The sequence below is a fragment of the Falco cherrug genome, chromosome 3, assembly GCF_023634085.1.
Source record: "Falco cherrug isolate bFalChe1 chromosome 3, bFalChe1.pri, whole genome shotgun sequence".
Lineage (NCBI taxonomy): Eukaryota > Metazoa > Chordata > Aves > Falconiformes > Falconidae > Falco > Falco cherrug.
The window spans coordinates 20,604,448-20,625,777 of record NC_073699.1 but is presented as its reverse complement, the minus strand read 5'-3'; the positions used below and the strand labels follow the sequence as shown (position 1 = coordinate 20,625,777).

At 37.4% G+C, this 21,330-nt stretch overlaps 1 protein-coding gene across 1 annotated transcript in view; it reads right to left on the bottom strand.

The window, feature by feature from the left end:
• Positions 1-2,162: 2,162 nt before the first annotated feature.
• TAF2 (TATA-box binding protein associated factor 2) overlaps positions 2,163-21,330 on the bottom strand; it is a 63,872-nt gene continuing 44,704 nt past the window's right edge. The window contains 5 exon segments of the mRNA XM_027798548.2: positions 2,163-3,801; positions 13,989-14,094; positions 14,508-14,660; positions 17,310-17,539; positions 19,907-20,016. Coding sequence (XP_027654349.1) covers positions 3,536-3,801; positions 13,989-14,094; positions 14,508-14,660; positions 17,310-17,539; positions 19,907-20,016 — 865 coding nt within the window. The 3' untranslated portion in view covers positions 2,163-3,535.

Below are 21,330 nucleotides of genomic sequence, written 5' to 3'. Positions count from 1 at the left end.
GACCTCTTTGTGCACTTTCAACAGCATATGCATTTATACTTTATGTGTAATGTGTATTCTTCCGTAATTTGGATACTACCCCACTTAAAATTAAATAGCTCTCCTTTTGTTTCAAGGGCAGCGCACCACAAACGGAAAGTTGTGACTGAAAATCAGAACCCAGCCCAAAACCAACTGCACAGGTCACAGCCAACCTACCAGGTCTGAAGGTAGCAAGGGTGAAGAGCTTAATCCTCCATCCAGATACAAAGTTAGAACTTGAATTGATGTCAGGGTGTAACTTCGAAATACTCACGGATTTTTCAGTAGAAGAAAAACCCAGGCTGAGGTGCAACGGGTAAGATCTTTGGCAGGCAAAGGCCTCCGTTTCCCAAGCCCTCCGTAAGCGCCCATCACATCCAGGGAGCCACCGGAGTAATTTCAGTGACATAAATGGAATATCAAAGAAACCATGAAAATGAACTATAGCACTGAGGTCCCTGCACTGTGGCAGGGCGAAACATCCCATAAACGTCCCCTGCAGACATGTGCCAATTTGCTGCCTAAAAACCTGCAAGAAAAGAGCTTTCATGTTACCTAGAATATTTCCCATCTTAACATTCAACTTTTTTTTTTTTTTCTTGCAAATAAAGCTCATCAGTCTCTTCCCACAGGACATATCAAGAACAACTGATAAACATTTTTTGTTGCAGCAGTCCTTTCTGTTTTAGAAGGGAGAGTTCCATCCGCAGACTTCATTTATTCTAGACTGGGAATACTCAGTTCCCTTTCTTTTTTTCCTTATGTGCAATGTTATCTGTTGTTTCTCTTTGGGGCAGTTTGCCTGCCGCTTTCTTAAAACGTCGTGACCCAAATCAGTGGCACTTGATAGAACAGCTACTTTCACATCTCACAATAAAAACCTCCTGTTAATCCTTACGAGAGTTTTACTTTTGCAATAGTATCCTTGCTCACCTGTGTGCAACTAGATGCTTTCTTTCCTTACTGCACCTTGTAAGATGGCAGGGAACAGCTTGCTTTCACGCACTTAGTTTCCCCTCCCCAGGTTCAGCATTTCACCTTCATTCTTACTGAATTTGAGCTTGTTGCTTTTGGATCTCCTGTGCAATCTACCCAATTCCTGTGACTTGTGAGCACATCCACCCGTTGGAGAGCCATTCCTGTTGCACCACCTGCAGCCCTCAAACATACTTTGTATTGCATCAAACACACCGATGGATACTTTGAACCAGGACCACAACACAACCTCAGAAACTGTACTGAAAGTATTTTTAGATGTTTTCCCCCCTCCAATTTTCTATTAATGGCATCTTTGCCATATTTCCTGAGCATATATTCAGTAGTTCACTGGAAGTCATACAGCCAAACATACGATGGTAGAATTGCCGTGTTACAGCTCTGCCTCAGTCCTCTGCCTCTATCACTGAACAATACGTTTCCCCACAGCTTAAGAGTGTAAATCCATGTCTCCAAAAGTAGAAACTACACCAGCCGAAATAATCCATGACCTCATTTTTAAAATATAAATGCATCTGCCTTCACTCTCCCAAACAATGCCAGCTTTCATTGCTTATTAGCCTGGGTCTCCCACAAACACCTTTGGCACTGTTACCTCACTTCTTAGCCAAGGGAAAAACACCTAAAAATATTTCCATTGAGCTATTACTATAGCCTTCCAACCTCTCCCTGTGATTCACAGTCCACGATGCTAACATAGCAGCCTGCTGGCTCAAGAGGGGTGGTAAGCCGAGCTGCACACATGGTTAATCTACTCAAAACACGCTCAGTACTTCATTCTACCCACGCCTGGGTGTTTTCCTGCTCCTGTTGCACCTTTAGCTCACCTAAGCTGTAAGATCTTGCAGTTGTTGCTAGAGAAGGAACAAAACTCATCAAGGTAAGGGCTTCACCTCACGTAAAGAGCTGCTGATATGGCAGCAGATGGGGAGAGGCTGCAATGGTGCCCGGGTCCAAATCCAGCCCAAACATATCTTAATATGTGTTCCAAGTACAATGATGAGCGCAACTATCCTCACAGCATTAAAGGGATACGGTGCTTGAATAACAAAGTAAGTATATGTGTATTCCTAAATACCTGAGTCTATCATCTTTCTGTTCTACAGACAAGTTGTTACAAAAACTACAGGATTCAATAGCAGGTATATAATACAAAAGTATTTATTAACTTTCATGAAACAGAATATGGCTTAAACAAAAAACTTCCTGGGTACGTGTTGAACTTTCTCTCTTTGCCCTAAAAAGGAGAATCAGTCTCTCACAGGAATTTGGGGGAAAAAAAAGTAACCATCTTGTAGAAAACTAAATGTCAAGTGAACTGGGCAACAGAAGTCAACCAGCGCATGGAAATAAAACCCCTGCCTCTACATACAAACAAAGGAAAACACATAAAAAGTGTTAGAGATTACTTCTCTCTGTTAGCAAAACTTCTAAAACTTAAGTTTTTAAATAAAACATTAGCTGGGTGCAAATAGTACACTGCATAAAACACAGCTGAAGAAATTTCAATGTATCCATCATTTAAAGTCCCAGACCTAGCTTAATCTGCTGATGTATTTCTCCTGTGGATTCATGAGCTGATCATATAGAATGCTTCCAAAAAAACCCCACCCCTCAGTAGGAAGAAATATATATTTTTCAATCTTTTAATTTTTAAGCTTTTCAATTTTTTTTTTTTTCATTTCAGCAAAGACACCTTTCAAAAGCATATTCTAATGTCAGGCTGGAAGAAAAAATTCTGCCTCTTTCAAAATAATTTGCAACCTTTATTGGATTTCTAAAAGCCTGATTACAGGACAAAACATGCATTAAGCATTTTGCTAGAATTCCAAAAGCGTAATTGCAGAATGTCATTATATTCAAAGGGTCATGTCCATAATAAATACCTGCAGCTTAAAAGCAGCTTGGAATTTTTAAAGAGTTTTAGTACCTGGAAAAAGGCAAATGTTCTACATACTGTTCTTGAACTTCTGAAATTACATTGTAATGGTTAAAGCAAGAAACAGCTCAACCGAAGACTACAGAAAATCCCTGTCTTCTCAGGAGGTCTACGCTCGGTTATACAATACTACTCTGGGAACAGCACTTCACCAAAGGTCTGGCAATTGGCTTCTGCTTAAAACATACTCTGCCTCATAACATTCTTCAAAGGCTTAAAACATAATTGGTTCTGGCAGTACACATGGTCAGCATGATGTGCAGGGGGTTGCCAGTGGACATGGGGCCCTTACATAAAGGGCTGTTTTCTTTGTTCAAAATGGAAAAAAGAGTGGGAGGTGTGGAGAACAGTGAAATACAAAATGACTCAGAATCATAAAACATATTTTTTGAATCATATTATTTGAACAACCGCATATGCAAATAGAAGGCTTCAAACGAGGACGGCGGCAGAGCTTCTGAATTGCTAAGGCAATTCGCATATTCTTATTTCCATAAAAAAAGATAGAAGCTATAGTTATGTACATCCTTCTACGTATTCAGAGAATATTGCAGGTTGAACTCCAGAGAAGCCACCGTATCAGTCTGAAAGTGACGGGGAACGGATTGATCGTGCACTGGCTGGACTGTTAGAGAAAGCAAAGGGATCCTTATCCTTTTCTTTATTATCATGTTTATGTTTATGCTTATGCTTATGCTTGTGTTTCTTCTTCTTTTTCTTGTGCTCATGGTGGTGATGGTGATGATGATCACTATGTTTTGAGGAGTTTGATTCTTTACTAAACACAGAGAGTGGAGCTGCTGAGACAGGGTGCATGTTCATCTCTCCCGAAGATTGTTCTTTACCTGAAAGAATGGATATAGTGGGATTAGTAACTTGCATTGTTTTCAAACATATGAAATTCTGAAATATTAGATAAAGCCTACACTGTCATTTAAACATGCAAATGTAGAATCTGTTATGGATACTTACACCATTAGCGCTTAGTTTTTTTCAGAAAAGGCTCTTTAAAGTTCCCGTATTACTGACAATTTTTATAGGGGTACTCCTTCCTCCCTCAAAAGTATGAATGTATCCCAGACAACAGGGAATTGTGAAGAGCTAAGAAACTCCAAGTTATACTAGCTTCCAGAAATTCATTTTTAAATAGAGTAGGAAGGCCACGATACCATGAATAATGAAAACATACCTGCTTATGAAAACTATGGTATGAAGCGCAGGACTAGCATACATTAAAGTACAGTTTTGGGATATGAGCTCCTTTTAGTCAGGAGCTAAAGCACCCTGCAAGAACATACAAACCTTTTGCTATTGCACAGAAGACTTAAATTGTTTTTTCCAAAAACGTGTACCTTACAACCAGTTTAGCCTATCTGCAAAATTACACACAACGTTTTGTTCTTAAACAAAAAGCAAATTCCAATAAAGACAATTAGACTGTATTTATTAGCATATATTTCACAAATACACTAAAGTAAGCCTGGTATCTGAATCTGAAGAAGGAAAATCTGATCCATGACTTCTCAATTCCTGAATGACTCTCTCATTCTCTCTTTGGCTCATTTAACATTTCATTATTTCACACAAACTGCAATAGCTTCAGCAGTAGGGACTGAAGGGCAATAATCTAAGAATAACATTGTTAATGAGGGGAATCACTTGGAAAGTAGGAAGGCTCGAATTCCTTTAGGCAGAAATTGAATGAAATCACTCACATTGCAAGAACATGCTTTAACTACTAGATAAATGTGGCAATGTACCATCAGATTTTTGAAGACAACTATTCCTTTAAGTTTTACTTAAAATGGATTTTCTTCACAGTTGCTTTAAATGTCTGGGGCTGTGTGTTGTGACATCATCGTCCCTGCCCCATCCCCCCAGGTTCTGGTGAAAATATCCCTGTTAAATAACAAGGAATTACATTATATACCTTTAATTATCTTTTTCTGTATATTTGAGAACGCATTTTTTTCCTAGTACATCTTTTAGTTTGGTGGTTGGTTTTGTATCTTTAAAGGCAAGAATGATTTGTCTATAGCAATGATTCTAGGAAGTCTGAAGAGCCAGCTCCCTGTAGTATGACAAACAAGCATTGAGAAAGATTTCCATGCAATCTTTTTAGCCTTATCCAAAAGATTAACAACTGATTCAATCAAGCACATACACGGGAAAGTACAGCTGTTCTGTTTTTTTGTTTGTTTCTTTGTTTTTAAATATGGCTGAAAACCCCAAAATCTACATCTGTATGCAATGTTTAGAAGTCAGAATAGAAATACAGAACATTTTTACAGTGAGGATAATCAATGACTTACTGTGGAACATGGTGAAATCTCTGTTGCTTAAAGTCTTAAACAGCAAAAGCATTGTCTTTCGAGAAATATGTTTGGGCTCAACTGCAACATGTGAATATGGTGCAATACAAAATTCCACTGATGTTACAAAGGTAACTAGACTAGACTAGAGTACAAGTTTCCTACAGACTTAAAATCTCTACTACACAAATATTTTAAAAAAACTTTATTTCAGCAGAGCTACGCAGTTGTAAGCTCATGTTATCAATGCAAAGATTTACTGTTAGAACTCACACTGATTTTACTTTTTTATGTATATTATGGCACACAGAAGATACACACACAAATTCAAACTTCCACTTGCTGACTTCAATCCACAGTTACTACAACTTTTTTACATTGTTACCCGGAGCTGTTCCTGACAATGCAGACAGAACACAAACTATACTGTATTTGAAGCAAAAAGGTACAAGACTGCTTCACAATTTAACTATTTAATTATATTTCTCTTAAGGAATTTGTACCTGTACCTAAAACTATGCCTGTAACCTGAGCTTATTTCTCTAAAGCTTTTAAACATGTAAGAAAATTTTCTTTAGCAGCTGCAAGGATGCAAAACCAGCCATCAAACAGAAGACAGAATGGTGGGAAAAAGAGCCTTTCTGACTCAGGCTGTCAGAAGAGGAATGGTTGAAGGCTGTACCTCAGAAAAATCACAGCACACAGTGTCTGACACCATTAAAATAGGCTACAGCAGTTAAAGGTGAACTGTGGCAGCGACACAACACAGCTTTTAGTAACATGGAAATAAAGGTCGTGGCAAAAGACCTGAAGACCACCAGTTGGTGTTGGTCCACGAAAGATGTACAAAAGATTACCTACGGTACAGAACACATTCTCACATGTTCTCAAAACTACAGGCACATGATGCATTAAAATATACAAAGCAAACTAAAGTCAACCGAAAAGAAAACAAAAAACCCACACACATGACACAAACCATTAAAACTTCACAGCTCCATTAGTTCCAAATGGTGGAGTTATTTTTATATGGAAACTGAACCTGTAAGTCTAGACACTACATCTGTAACAACCTCAAAGGAAAGCTAAGCCTCTGAGCTTTAAAAATTTTAACCCAGTATAACCAGTACAAGAACATGCTTAAGCCTGCAGGGATGCTGTAGCAGTAGTGCCAAGTGCCAGTGAAGACTACCAAGGACACAATCAAACAGACCCTCTTGACTCTGTTCCACTACCCACCCACTGTCCAAATTTCCTGCTGTTTACTGAACTGCCAGCTCTGCTAAGGCAACAGTCTGCACGACCACTTCTTGTTTCAGTGGGTTATTAAATAAATCTTACTATTTAAAGCAGCTGAACACCATTGACTGGAGCAAGTTAGGGAGCACTTACAACAGTAGCTTAAAGTCAACAGGACTGAAGGGGTGGTGATGGGCACCTAGAAACTGAAAAAGGCTGGAAGATCTTCAGGAAGGGGAGAAATGGGATCCAACTGCAACTCAAGGGCTACTGACACTTAAGGAGACAGTCAACATCGGTAATACAGCACAAATGTCAGTAAGACATGAAAGAACGTCATTACAAAAATCTGCTTTTACTGAGCCAGCACTAAGAGTACACATACATTTTCTTCAGAGAAGTCAACGATCACTATAATCTGTTGGGTTTTCCAAATGTAAAAGTAACAACTACTCAGAAAGTTTCCTCCTACTGTTAAATACTGCTTTAAAATCAGGAATAAAATATATTGATTCTGGATGATGGCTCAGGGAGGAGGTATGGAGGTATGCAGACTACCAAACTCAGTTGTCTGTAAGATGGACAGACCTATAAAAGCTCTATACAACTTTTTACAGATTTCCACCTGTAAAATTCACTGTTAAGCTTACAGAACACTTTTTCTTCAATTTGATTTCTTTTTAATTAATATCTATGTAAAGCCCATGCCAGAAACCTGCCAAACTACGAAAGCAAGTGTAAACAGGAACTGCTTTACAGGGCATTAATAACATCCTCGAGTCAACAGGGATAGCAGGACTGCTGCAGGGAGGCACGGAGCACTCCCTCTTCCTGCAGGGAACCCACGTCCTCCTGGCAGAGGGAGCAGGGCTGGAACACGGGTTTCTCAAATCACAGAAACAGACAATAATTGAAGGGTGAGCCCAGGAGCTTGCTTCTGAAGTGGTTTTTAGCATTCCTTGGAAGAAAATGCACATACATGTGTCTATCCACTTGGATATCCTTCTGTTTTGGATGTGGAGGTTCCAATGTAATTGTTGGCTTTGTGGTGTTCCAGCTAGCTGGGTAGGTGTTTAAAATTAGACAGGATTACTATCCCATGGGAGAAAGATCAGAAACTTTGTGCACACCTTTTCACAGGGACAGATAAAAATGCTGTAGATATCGTGTGAGAGAATAAAATATGAAAACACAGATCTCATATTTTAGTTTTAGAATGAAAGGGGTTTAGATCTCTGTAAGCTTTAAAGTAACCTTTTCTGTCATAATAAAACCCACAGTCAGATAATTCATCAATTATCTAGGGTAAGTTTTGGGTTTTTTTCAAGAATCATTGGCGAATGAACATCGAACGATGATGTTGGGTACTGTGTTTTACCTATTTTACTCTTTTTTTATTTTTTTAATCTTTACAATTTGAGAACATGCAACTCGAGACTTTAACATGCCAACAAGCTTTCATAAGATCTTCCATGTGGTCGCTCCTATATTTCTGATTTTGTGTGAAGCGGGCAGGACACCACAGACTTACAGTCTCTGTTTCTTTCAATGCACAATCTATTTAGAACATCTGGCTTGTGTAGGGCTTCTCCAAATTGACGCTTCTTAAAAATGACCCCATTTGCACCCTGATTTATTCAAATGTCAGAGAAGGAGAAACCAACTTCACAAAATCACAGGAAAGGGTAAGGCCCATGAGTCCAGTGTTTCAGCTGAGGACAGGGTGGTGCTCCAGAACCTGACACTGACCACCTCTGGGAAGGAGGGGACATCAACACAAGCATGGAGCACTTGATATGTCCCTCCCAGAACCCAAAGAAAGCTTGCTAATGAGAAAAAAAAATGCACTTCCCTTGCCTAGCAGCTGAACTGCAGCTCTGCCTAGCATTTTCTCTAATGAGAGAACACTAAAAAAAGCTGAAAGGATCTTAAAAACTGTTTTGACAATTATCCTGTATTTCCTTATTTCTGCTTTACTTTTTTAGCATTACCCTGGAAACTCTGAAGACACACTATTTTTTAATTTACTGCTGTGTCTATGCATCTGTTGAAACATCAACAAAGCACATATAAAAAGTTATCAAGCATAAATAATTCCAAGCTTCCAGAATGCAAGTGTGTCTTGCCATTTGTCTTAAGAGCGGAATTTTCAAATCAGCTACCTCTGAAAAAAGTTAACAACTTTCTGTCTCATAGAGTGTTCTTTTAAGGACCATATGACAAAATTTAAAGTTTGAGAGTAAGAGGTAAAGGTCTAGTTAAAAAACCATAAAACCACCCAAATATTTTCCGAGGATGTGCTAAACACAGCAGTTAATTTGGCTCCAACATAAAAAAAAATTAACTACTTCCAATTTACAGATTTATTTGACTTCGTATCTTTAGTGGGACTTATATCCAGATAGATAATTCCTTATAGCTATACCAGAGAATAGCCTCTGCTAAAGTATTGCAGAGACAAGCTGGTGATTTAACTAAAATGTACTTTTAACTGGTAATGGTTTCATTAATTTCCTCCTTTGACTTTCATTTAGCAACTACACTGCTTTGTCCTTACATTAAAATAATAGCTTAACTGGAGTGTTATTTTTACTACATTTAATATTCTAGAAAATTCTAGCATATTCTCTACTCTAGAGAAAAAGAACATTTAAATCAGTAAGTCAATTCAGAATACTTTGTGCCTCTAACAGTTTTAGGTAGTTCACTTGGAAATTCAGTTGCTAGCCTTATCCATCTTCTAGGTTTGAGAGCGCTCCGAGCTGTTTTCTCAGAGACAGTCACAGCTACAATATGATGTTGTTTTTATTAAATCATGTAGTTGACACTGCAGCAATTCTCATTTATGTTGTCACTTTATCTGCAGAGCTTATGTTTCTATTAAAGCTGCTTTCATGCACTTTAGGATAAAGCACTTGAAAACACCCTTCCTTGTGAAGCGTACAATTAACCACACATTATTTCAGTGAGGAAAAGTTAGCTACAGAACCTCAAAGCCTATGAGTTACCAGTTTGGAAACAGTTATATTTTAGGTAATAAAGTCAACGTATGTATAATGGATACTATCAAAGACACTATATTAATATTAGATGTTATGTAAAGGTATTACAAGTTGTAACAGTGCTTTCCTCCTTAGAAAGTAAAGCAAAAATCCATCATTGTCAAGTGGTGCCCTTGCATCCAAGAAGCGTTCACTGATATATTTGTCTGTGTGCTGATGCTTCTGCAACCCCTTTTGGCAGGGAGCCATTAATGGCTGAACTTTGAGGTACTGGTGCTCCTATAACTAACTCGGGTAATTCCACCGCGCTGCAGAGGACCGGGCTTCTTACACAGTTCAGACAGAATTCCTATTAACTACTGCATCCACACTTGACATGCAGCGATTTGTACCACAAGCTCAAATCTACTGTTGTAAATGTACTGTTGAAACATAATGACTACAGTGGTTTCTCTCTACGCTTTACTGCAGTTATGTGCGTATCCAGTTTCAAATCATTCCAGAAACAATTAAATCCAGCTAAATCATTACTTCCTGAAACTGCAGACTCTGAGACCACAATCCAATCAACACGTATGAGCGTGGCCTAGACCTTCAAAATTTCATCCACATGGTAAAGTCACCTACAAGATCAGCAGTGGAAATTTCCAGTTTGATTATCCTGGAAAACAGCAAAAGGATTAATACAACGGCCAAAGGATTTTTCTGATCTGAGTTTGAATACTCAGGATGTGTCCTCAAAGCCCACTGCTCCTGAATGTAATCAGAAAAAGGACTGCCAGTGCACAAGGAAAACATGAGTGTATTTACCTGTTTTATCTTTTCAATAAAGAAATAATTGGATACTGTTTTGTATCAACTATCAAACTACCAAAAACTGTTGGGAAAATTATAATTAAACATTTATCAGTAATGACCTGTTGAGCCATAACAACATGCAACTTCACTGGCCGATCAACGCAGGCTACAGCCAGGCATTTGTTTTGGAAAAAGAACAGGCCCATCAATAACTACTAACACATACAGAAGAACTTTTTAAATGTCAATTTTGAAGTATTGTACTTTCAGATGAGCAAAACAATAAGGTAAATGAAGAAGCATATCTTAATCTGACTTCACTGAAGTCAGCAACACAGGACAAGACAATTTACAATCTGAAATGAGAGTTTAAATCTACCGCTTACGCAAAATCTGATGTTGACATTCTTTTGCTCTTAAGAGAAGAGTAAGGAGCATTACTACTATTCTCGATGATTTACTAGCAAACAAAAGTCTGTTCTAGCATTAGAAATATGACCTTGCACAGCTTTAGAAGCTCAAAGGAGGCTGCCATGTTTCCAGTCCTTTGGGCAGATGAATAATCAACATAACAGCATTCTTCAGACAGTTCACAGCTGATGTTTTGTGTGGTTTAATAATTCTTGAAAAATGCTCAGAATCCCTTGTAACTACCAGAGTTCACAGTTCTGTTATTGTAGACAGGATGGTTTAGTAGGATTTAAAACATTTTCTATACAAACTGTGGAAAATGCTGTAATTATAGTACTGAAACTTGTAATCCTGCAAGAGTTGTAGTACAAGACTTCTTTTACTGCCTTTGCAGTGTCTCTCAACTCTAATCCTCCACATCCACGAGCAAAAGCATACAGAAAAAAAAAAAAAAAAGCTTTTGAAGCGAAATAATGTTTTCCTGGCTTTAGGGGGGTTACATCAACTTGAACAAATCCAAATTATCATTTGGGATGATGTGGGGAGTGCAAAAAAAAAAAACAAACCCGACAAAAAACCCCAAACCACAGATATGGCAGGATTTAGACCCAACATGAACTTCCTCCTGGCAGCCGCTGTTTGCAGGCTGTGTTTGGCTGATGACCTAACACTTCATGTGACACGTGGGGACATAACCCACAGCTGTGAAAGGAAAATTGAGTATGGACTAAGAGCTCACTGCCTTCCAAGTAAGAGTCACAGAACTGAGGCAGATGCAAGACCTTACAGATTTAGTAACAAGATACTGAGACCATTTCGGAACCTGTTGTGAAATCGATGGACAAGAATCACTCACTGAAGTACACCCATCCTCCATCATTCCTGCAAAAACTCAAAGCTCCTCAGGAAACATTATCAGTGACTTCTTTGTAAAACAGAACACTCCTATGTGTGAACAATTTTATTTATGTATGCTTTTATTCCCCCCCCCCCCAATCTGTTTCTTCTCAGAAGCACACCATTTCCTAAAGACTGAACTGTCTTTATTTACTCAGTCTAAAATTCATACATCTCTGCTTCTAAGAAAAATGCTATGAATAAGAAACAGGTGAAATTTTAGAAGCAAAGAATATCTGAAGTGGAACTGTTTCTAACCGCACAAACCAAAGAAAATGAAATTAATCTGAAATGCTTTAAAATAATACTTTTCAAAGGCTTATTATTTAAAATGAATTCTGTGGCAAACCCCAGCATTTGTCTCATTTATTACCTAGGAAAGAAAATGTATTCTAGTGTGCTGAATGCCTAAACAGCAGAGGTGAGAAGGTCATTCAGCACACAAATGAAACTCCAAGTAGCTTTTGTCTGCTGTAGGTCTACAAAAGCAGCAGTCAGCTGTCCACTACTCCACTCCTGGTCAGACCTGACCCTTTCTGAACTCTAGCACAAACTTAATATGCAATAGTCCTGCAGCACAGAGCTGGCGTACAGAGGGTCCCGTAAGTCCTGTTTGTGAAGTATTTGGCAGTTTCGTTTATGACTTTATATTCCGTAGAGTGTGTAAATCTAGTAAAAAAAAAAATTGTTGCAAAATATCACGTAAGAGTTATAAATACTAATTCTCAGTGGATCAGCTTTGCACTCGCATGCCATGGATGTGTCATTCTTTGCTGTAACAGAAAATGTGATGGTTGACCATAACACTGAGGACAAAATTCAAAGCAGGTCTGAGAGGTTTAAAAGTGAAGGTTGTGTGGAATTAGGCTCCTAAATTCATGAGAGCAACCTATATGCAGCCTTCCCTTTTGCTGAAATGCCTATGCTTTAGGCAAAAAGTTGTGAGGTTTGCTACTCTAAATACCTAACAGCAAATCCATCCCAGTGGAGCTGGCTGTACAGGCACATGTCATTAACCAAGGGCCACATGGAATCCAGAAACTCGACCTCCCTGTGTTTTGTGTCACCATGTGAACTTCATTTGTTAGCTGAGCAATGACAGCAGTTACCTTTTATAAAAATAAAAAACAAAACCAAAACCCAAACCCAAAAAACGTCTTAGTGGCTACAGCATCTGCCAAGGAAGTAAAAATGTTAAGTCACTAGGCCTTAAGGGAGTATGAGCCTACAGCTTCCACACCGCTGGCCAGCACCAAGGCACCAGCCTCAGCAGGATACTGTGAGGAGGAACATCCACCAGCCTTTCTCTTAAATGAGGCCACTAAATTGCCAGGTCCCAGGGAAAGCAGATGAGGTCACCTGTCAGCATAGCTCAGGACCTAGGGCCCTCAAGACAGAACCAATGTTCTAGATCCTGCTGTCTGCCCGTGTTTTACATTAGGCAACCGCAGGACAAAAACAGAAAAACAAGCAAAAGGGTGATTACTCTAAATCCTACTTCTAATGCCAAATACTTCACTTTCACATATTGCAGTCCTGCAACCTTAAACCCTTGTTTTGGGTGTGTACTGAAGATCTGTCAAAATGCTTGCTACATAGACACACTACCTCAGTTTAGCTCCACTGGCATGTTCTGGAAGTCAACTTAAAAATGTAGTTAAAATATTTTGAGAAAATGAGACTAACCACTGAATTTCTTCGCTAATGACAGATAAACTAAGAAGGTGGAAGTTCCTCAGTGAAGTTCAACCTGCCTTACGGTTTCTAAGAAACACTATTCTTTGAGAAGTAATTTTGTCCAGTATTTTATGGAAGTGATACTAAGAAAAGGAGTAAAAGAAAAGAAGTGTTTGAAATTAAACTATTTTACTCATATATGCAATCTTTCCAACTTTGAAAAGGCCTTCCAAGCATCTTTGAGGCTTGAGGTTTTTTTAACTGATGTTAAATCATAGATCAATAAGGTTAGATATATTTTTTTAACCTGAATAGTCTTGCTATTTGTTTTAACTTAATCTTCAAAATTATTACTTTTTAAATGACAACTATGGCAAACTAAGTTTTACCTAATTGCTTATGGTATTTTATTTTTAGGTTATTTTTACGTTATTTTATTAATTCCTTAGCTTTTCACTTTTATAAGCATGATACATACTTCCTTTACTTAGATATGTATGAAAACATGCAGGTACACATTCCATATAGACTGGAAGCTAAAGAAATGTTCTTATGCACCCTTTAACATGCTTCCTGGAATTCAGTTAACTTTTAACACTTAACAACATCATATGTATGGGAACAAGCAGTAACTCCCCCAAACTGAAATGGTCTAAAAAAATCATACTATCATTTTGCCAATAAATTTATTCATACCTGGTGTGGATGGTCTCTCCAACATATTCAAATGATGGTAAATAAAGGCTTGACTGTCATGAACTGTGTCCATATCAATTTCTTCCTCTTCTTGGGAGTTTGAGAACTAAGGTATCAGGAAAAAAAATAAGCAGATGCTAATAACTTGTAAGAATATCACTAAACAGAACTGAAAGTATTTTATTTTTGAGGTAAACTGGGGGTGAGAGGGAAAGGAAGTGATATCTACCACTGCAAAGGAATAAAAATTCAATAAAATTAAAAAGGGTCAGTGCCTTGTCTTCTTTCTAATTTACCATGAAGCTGTGTGAACAAGAGCATTAACTGTCAACTTTAGTTCTTGCCAGCCAATAAAGAATCTGATGGGAAGCGATTCTGCTAAAGCAAGCGTAACAACTACTGTACACATATACACAACATGTCTTTTGTTTGAACACAGCTTTAAGGGAAGTCAGCAGAAGCCACTGCTGTTATTCTGAATACCCTACATACTGCGCAAGTTGAATTTCCACTTCTTACTCTGATTTTGAGTTTGACTTTACTGTCTTCATTCTTCTCTAGTATTTGCCCTGGCTCCAATGGAGACCCGAGTGGCATATCAGCCTTCCTCTTCACCCCCTGCTGATGACCAGAAATGCTGGATGCTGTTTCCTTAACAAGATGATCATCCTCCTGAAGCAGCATTAAAAGACCAAAATTAGAAGATAGCAAGAGCCATGTTTCAGCCTAAAAGAGACCTGATAGCTGAAAACACTTCTGAGTGAAGTGGGTGATTTGAACAAGGTTTTCCCTGTAGCTCTGGCAAAAAGTATTTTCTAAAACCCTGTATGGATTTGTGCCAACCTCTCCTACAAACATAGTTTCTCTTTACTTCTGTCCCTGCTCCCTCTGCATATCTAGCATTGGCATCTTTTCTGTCCCTTCTCACAATCATGGTACTGTTGGTGTGCAACAACATTTGCTGCCTCTGAATAGCCTTTCTATAAATCTGTGCCTCACAGACTCTCAGTCCAAATCTCAGCTGAAAAACTGTGATAGCCTCTGATCTACATGTGGAATTTAGCTGAATCTTCTTTTTAGTTAGCTTTAAAACCTAATGCTTACTTTGTTGAATACAAATCATAATGAGCACTTGTAACTTGGGTTGGTTTTTTGTTTTGATTTCACAACAATATTTATTCATAGGAGTTAAACTGTTTTGTAAATTACTGCTTAGATTATCAACAAAAGCAGGGTCACATAGAAAAATAGCAGGAGAGTCTACCAGGTTACACATATAGTCATTAAAACAGGAGACAGGTGTTCCAACAAGTTCAATACACAAAATATAGAAGGAAAAATAAAGTACCCACAGAAGCAAACTTGATTAAAGACCACTAAAAACTAGATAAAAGCTGTATCATAGACTCTCAAGAGCACATGCTGCTCCACTGAACTGCTCTTCCTCTATCCTACAAAGGGTACCCTAGCCCCACAAACTCTTGCCCCGAGTAATTCCAGTTCAATTTTATGAAGTAGGTAACTTTTATTATTTGCAGCACACTGTGTCACAAGTCTATCAGTACTGATTTTAACATGTTTATGCTCTCAGAATATAGTCTGCTTTAAATAATCTAGTTAATCTGATGTATTCTATCACCTGTTAATTCTTTTCCCCCCCCTTAGATTTCCCTACTATTTAACCCAACACACTGCTGTTGTAAAACACTTTTGGATAAGCTTTGGCTGATGTCAAAGGCAGTCTTTGTTTTGTGTTACTGGTTTGATTGGTTTGACTATTTTAACAAGGAAAATCAGTTCCCTGAATTTTGGGGGAGTTAGTGAAAATGGCAACCTTAAAAGTAAGGGGTAGGAGAATGGAGATGAGGTATAGGAGAAGATACGAGGGATGAAGTGTGAATTGAGGCTTAAACTAATGGTGTATTTTCACACTACGGTAAGCCAGTACTGCTGCTAAAAGAAGCAGCCTTTTCCTCACACATTTCTGTCCGGGGCTGCCACAAGTACTTGCATAATGACATGATGAACTGGACCAGGAAACTGACCCAGCAGGAAATATCTGTTCATAAAAAAGGTATTTCTCAACCAGATCCTCCCATGATCCAGCTCACTATGCAGCAACAACAACTGTGCTAGCATAAGGGAGAGGACAGTACAGGAAAAAGAAAAGAGGAAAATTTTTGATTAAGGTAGTTTGGCTGCAAAAACAGTTTGGATGTTCACTGAACTGCAGCCTAAAAATCTGGCAACAAAATGTCTCCTGCTATTTAATTCTGATGTTTATGTACAGCAAATTAGGACTTATTACAAGTTCTGTAAATAAGTATGATAGCTCTAATGATTTTTGACTCCATCATTTTCTCCCCCTACTGGAAAAAGCCTGCAAGGGACTGTGATAATTTGCACTCTCAGTATACTTCTGAATAAAAATTAACTATAGGACTGATAAAGTAGCAGTAAACTATCCCATTCAAAAGTGTGGAAAGAGTTTCAAACACATGTTCACATTCTCTTTCAGGATTTAATCCTAAGCAGTTTCAATCAAATGTAGCTTTAGAAACTTAAGAAAATTACTCCTTATTTCCATCTCTGTTGAGCATTTTCCCTCATAATTAACTTTGTCCAATGAAAAGACTTACTCCAGCAGCAATGACAGTTATTCTTAAGAAAATTATGACCTGAATAGTTTCTAAGACCTATTTTCTAACTACACAATGGATTATGTGTTAGGACTGAAGCCTCCATAGCCATAAAGACATCAAACAATGTGTGAGATTTTTCAGAAGTTGTTACAAATCCTTCAGAGCACAGTACTAAATAGTCAGACTGAAGTAATCAATGAAGATGTGTTAAAGTTTCAACACTCACATCTCTAAGTTGTTTAAAAAGAGGTTTATCTTTGTATTTTAAGATGTAGTAAATTTACTAATAAAAGGTTTTGTTTTGGAAAATTGCTTAACTTGCCTATAAGCAATATTCTTAGTCTAATAAAAAAGTTTTCATCACAGCATCAAACATTTCTGTGAATCACTTCATTTCTCACAAGCAATATAGAAAAAGTGAAGTTTTATAAAGAACAGAAATGATGAGACTAGAAAAAACAAGTAAAATGCTTGCATAGGCTATGCAGAACAGTTAAAAAAAGTCAAAAAAGTTATGGTATATGCCAACTTTTCATGTGGAAGGAATAAAGAGTAACAAGGTATAAAGGTAGCTTAGGTAAAGCATGGGAAGCTTGAACACAGTACAAAATTAAATCAGTAACCAACGCAAGGACTCAGAGCCAGCTGAATGCGATGTATGCAGATGGTTTGTGCTTACGGTGTTCTGAAATCCCACTGACTGTCCATGATTGTTAGTACTATTCACAGGTTCCTGATTATTTGCAACTGATTCAGGGATAATCGTTGGATTAAGTACAGCCTTCTTTTCTTTCAGATTAAGAACAAGTCCAAGCTCTGGTAACGGTAAACAAGAAGGTCTGCTGAGGCCAAAAAGTGTGAAGTAAAGGTCCACAGCACCACATCGTAATCTCCAATCATGTGAAGTTCCTAAAATCCAAAAGAGATTGTTGTTAATACAGAGATACAATCTTTTCCTCCTCCACAAATAAAACAGTTTAAGTGATCTGGATCCACCAGAGTATGACATTTTCTGTGCTTAAGAGACACTTCTCTCTTTATTCCTGCCTCTTACTGACTCAAACTCACCTGCCACACCCTGCTTAAAAGAAAGGCTTTAAGTTGTTTGGGTTGTAAGCTAGATATATGTAGTAGAACAAGACTGGGAAACTAAGTGCTATAACATCATAATGAAAAATAAAAGGAAAATAATCACCCCCATATTCTTTTATTTTTCAAGTTTCATTTTAAGTTTTACTATCGGACAATTAAATAGCACACTGTTACCAACCTGGCTTCCCATATCAATGGATTGGATTGCACTTGCCTATGTATTCCATGACATGCAGCAGGAGCCTTAAGCATGACTGAGATTTGTAACCTCTGGAAACTGTGCTGATAAAGAACACAAAGCTGCAATGTATAAGCGCGCTTTTTGATGTCACTACTATGTCATGTACTTCACTGGATACTCAATACTTTAATTTGTATTGATACTGGAGATACGTATTCTTTTACTGCACAAAATGCAATGCTTCATTGATTTTATTTTTCACTGCAAACTGTGTACTGCTTTTAGATCTCCATACACAAACGGCCAAAGCATGTTTGGCACCAATCACAACAGAAAGACATCTAACATCTGGTGCAACGCTGCAAATACAGTGATTCTGGTGTTAACTCAGCCCAGCTCTTGACTGATTGCAAGTTTATTGAACATATTGTTCCACAGCAGGAATAGAACTATATCTGGTAAACAAGACACAGATGTGCCAACTGCCATGTTAATGTGGCTGTGCAAGATTTAGCACAAAATAAAATTACAAGATCTATCCCTGTAAATACTAAGTTTCATAGGACTAAGTAGTGTTTTGAGTAAGCTTAGCTGTACATACACTTACCCAGCTACAAATGAAAGGAATATGAATATTCATCATAACATTAAAATCGTTTCTCTGGAGAGTACTTAAAAACTATTCCTATATTTTAAAGATAAGTTAATTTACTCAACTTCTTGAACGAGTACATCTTAAATGATATAATGAATTACCATTCAGTAGCTCTCTCCTTTTTGAGCAGAACAGCTAAGCTTAAATACAATTGGTTGCTGAATTTCTCTGCAACCTCTGGAACTCGTGAGTATTATCAATTTAATGCAGATTAACATAAAAGAAAAAAAAAGATTACATGTATCAATCAGTCTGTTTTCTATTGCATGTGCTTATGTTAAATGAAAGCAACTCATGATTCTAGAATCATGCAGCTTTAAACCCTGCTACTAACTTGTCTCACACTAACAAACATTTTTTTCAAGGTGTCCTGGAATACCAGTTAACCCTTACAGAAAATAAACTGAAACTTTGTGTCATCTTGATGCACAGAAATATAAGTACTTAAAGCCCTGTGAATTATTATGATAAGAATGTATACCGTATTCGTTACTTGTAAAAAAGAGGTAATGGTTGTAAGTAACACAGCACACACTCTTCTCTCAAGAAAAAGGAACAACAAACTCTTTGATGGGAACATCAAAATTGTTAATTTTCTGTGCCTGACACTTGGCAAATCCTACAAAACTGAACTACTAGTAGCCTCTCCAACTTCAGCCCCTGGAGTGTAGCTGTAAACTTTTAAACACTATAAATAATGATACGCAGAGAACAGACAGCCTTCAATGACCTAAAAAAAGCTGTATAAGTGTTTATATGTAATCTATATAGTAATGTGCCAGATGTTAAAGGGCAGTTTGTCAGGACTGGATAAAACTGCTTCAGTAATGAAAAACAGGTCAATGGTAAAGATGCAAGCCCTTCTTTCATTAGGATCTTTCCTAATCACACAAGGCAAATTGAGTCTTAGGTTTATAATACACTTCTAAAAATCTCATTTAAATTATCTTTACAAATGTTATCCTCTCATATTCTCTCAGAGTTTAGTTACAAAGGACAAAGAGAGACTATCTAATCTAAAGCAAACTATAAAGAAAAATGTAACAGAATCATTTGAGGAAATGTTTGCTTTGAACACCTGGGTCAAAGAATCATTCTATGCCCAAGTACATCAAAGCACACTACAGTAGTAGACAAAAGAATGAAAAACAAGGTTTGGTACCCTGTGTCACTGAGAAAGTTCTGGAGGTACATACATGATATTAAACTTCTGAGACTGAATTTCTATTTCTAACTATCGAAACTAAGACAGAGTTCTTGGCATATTCTGAAGCAAGTCTTTAACACTTGCTTAAAAAAAACCCCAAACTTACAATAAAAAAACCAAAACACCAAACAAACATCCAACCTGAATTCATCAGTTTCCAAAGTTGATCTACCAAAGCTTCATTACATAGAGGGGACTCCATATTCTTGGTAAAAGGTGGATTCTTAGTCAGCATATCCAGAATCTTATGCCTGAAAGAAATAGAAAAAACAGTCTTTATTAAATCCAAGTGAATACACCAAGAATACAAAGTCTGTTCAGCTTGCAATATTCTTACCAACTTATTGAAATACAGGATTTCTTCCAAAATTTTGACCAATGTTTTATGCTTTTAGCTCTTCCTTCTGTCCACAATATGCATAGACACAGATTTACCATCAGCAATATAACTTCAAGATAAAAAGTAAGGTGCAAAGCAGCAAGATGTTATTAGACATCATTTTTAACAGTTGGGTATAAAATTGTAGGCTACATTTTGCTCTTCTGTTTATTAACAATCTTTTTTGCCTACTTGATACTTACAAAGAAGGAGCAACAACGGCAAATAAACTCCTTACATATTGACACCAAATGATTTTTAAATAACTTTAAATGTTTGACTGATACAAAATAGCAGGATCAAAATCAGTGACTTGCACATTTTTCTTGAAAGGAACATTGTCCCCTCCTATGTCACATTGCTGTACACAGATTCTGCACTTACTGTGTTTGCTTACAATACTTCCACGCTGAGCTGAAAGTAGATACATTTTTCCCCACTTTCTTTAAACTTGGCCTTCAAAACATTTTATGTATGAGAATAATTATTTGTTCCGTTACTTACTATTTTAACTATTTTCCCTTTATAGCCAGCTTTCCTCTTGCTGTCTTACACATTTGATACAAGAAAACTCTTTAACAGATTTTTTTTTTCTTTTAGAAGAGGCTTACATATTGCACTCAAAATTTAAAGTCCTCTTTAAAGAGACACACATCAAGTTAAATCTCCTTCCTAGACTGAAGTTAAACCTCCTCTAGTGAGCCAAACTGTATTCACTTCCACTAACAAGAATGACCGAAAGAGAACAATCCTGCAGCTATGAACTTTGTAAGAAATCACTTACAGAGAGAGAGTAAAAGTAATACTATTTATCTTTGAAACTCAGTATTTTACTGCTGGCCATAAGAAGAAAGTATTGGGGAAAAACAATGATTACTCAGTGTTCAAAGGTTTGTAATGGAAGTGCTAAAATATCCAGTCACTCATTAGTGAAAACAAAGTTGAAACAGGCATTACTAGAAATTACACTATATTTTTACATTATCCTTTCACCCCATCTACAGTCTAACAATTGCTTTGCACTCTTTGCTGGCAAAACACTATGCATACTATGCCTCAACCTTTGTGTTTCCTAAATATTACAAAGTCTTTTTGCCATATGCAACATCAGGTTTATATACTTTATTTACGATCAGGAAATTACCTTTAACTTCAGACTTCCACCACAGGGGTAGAATATAAAAGA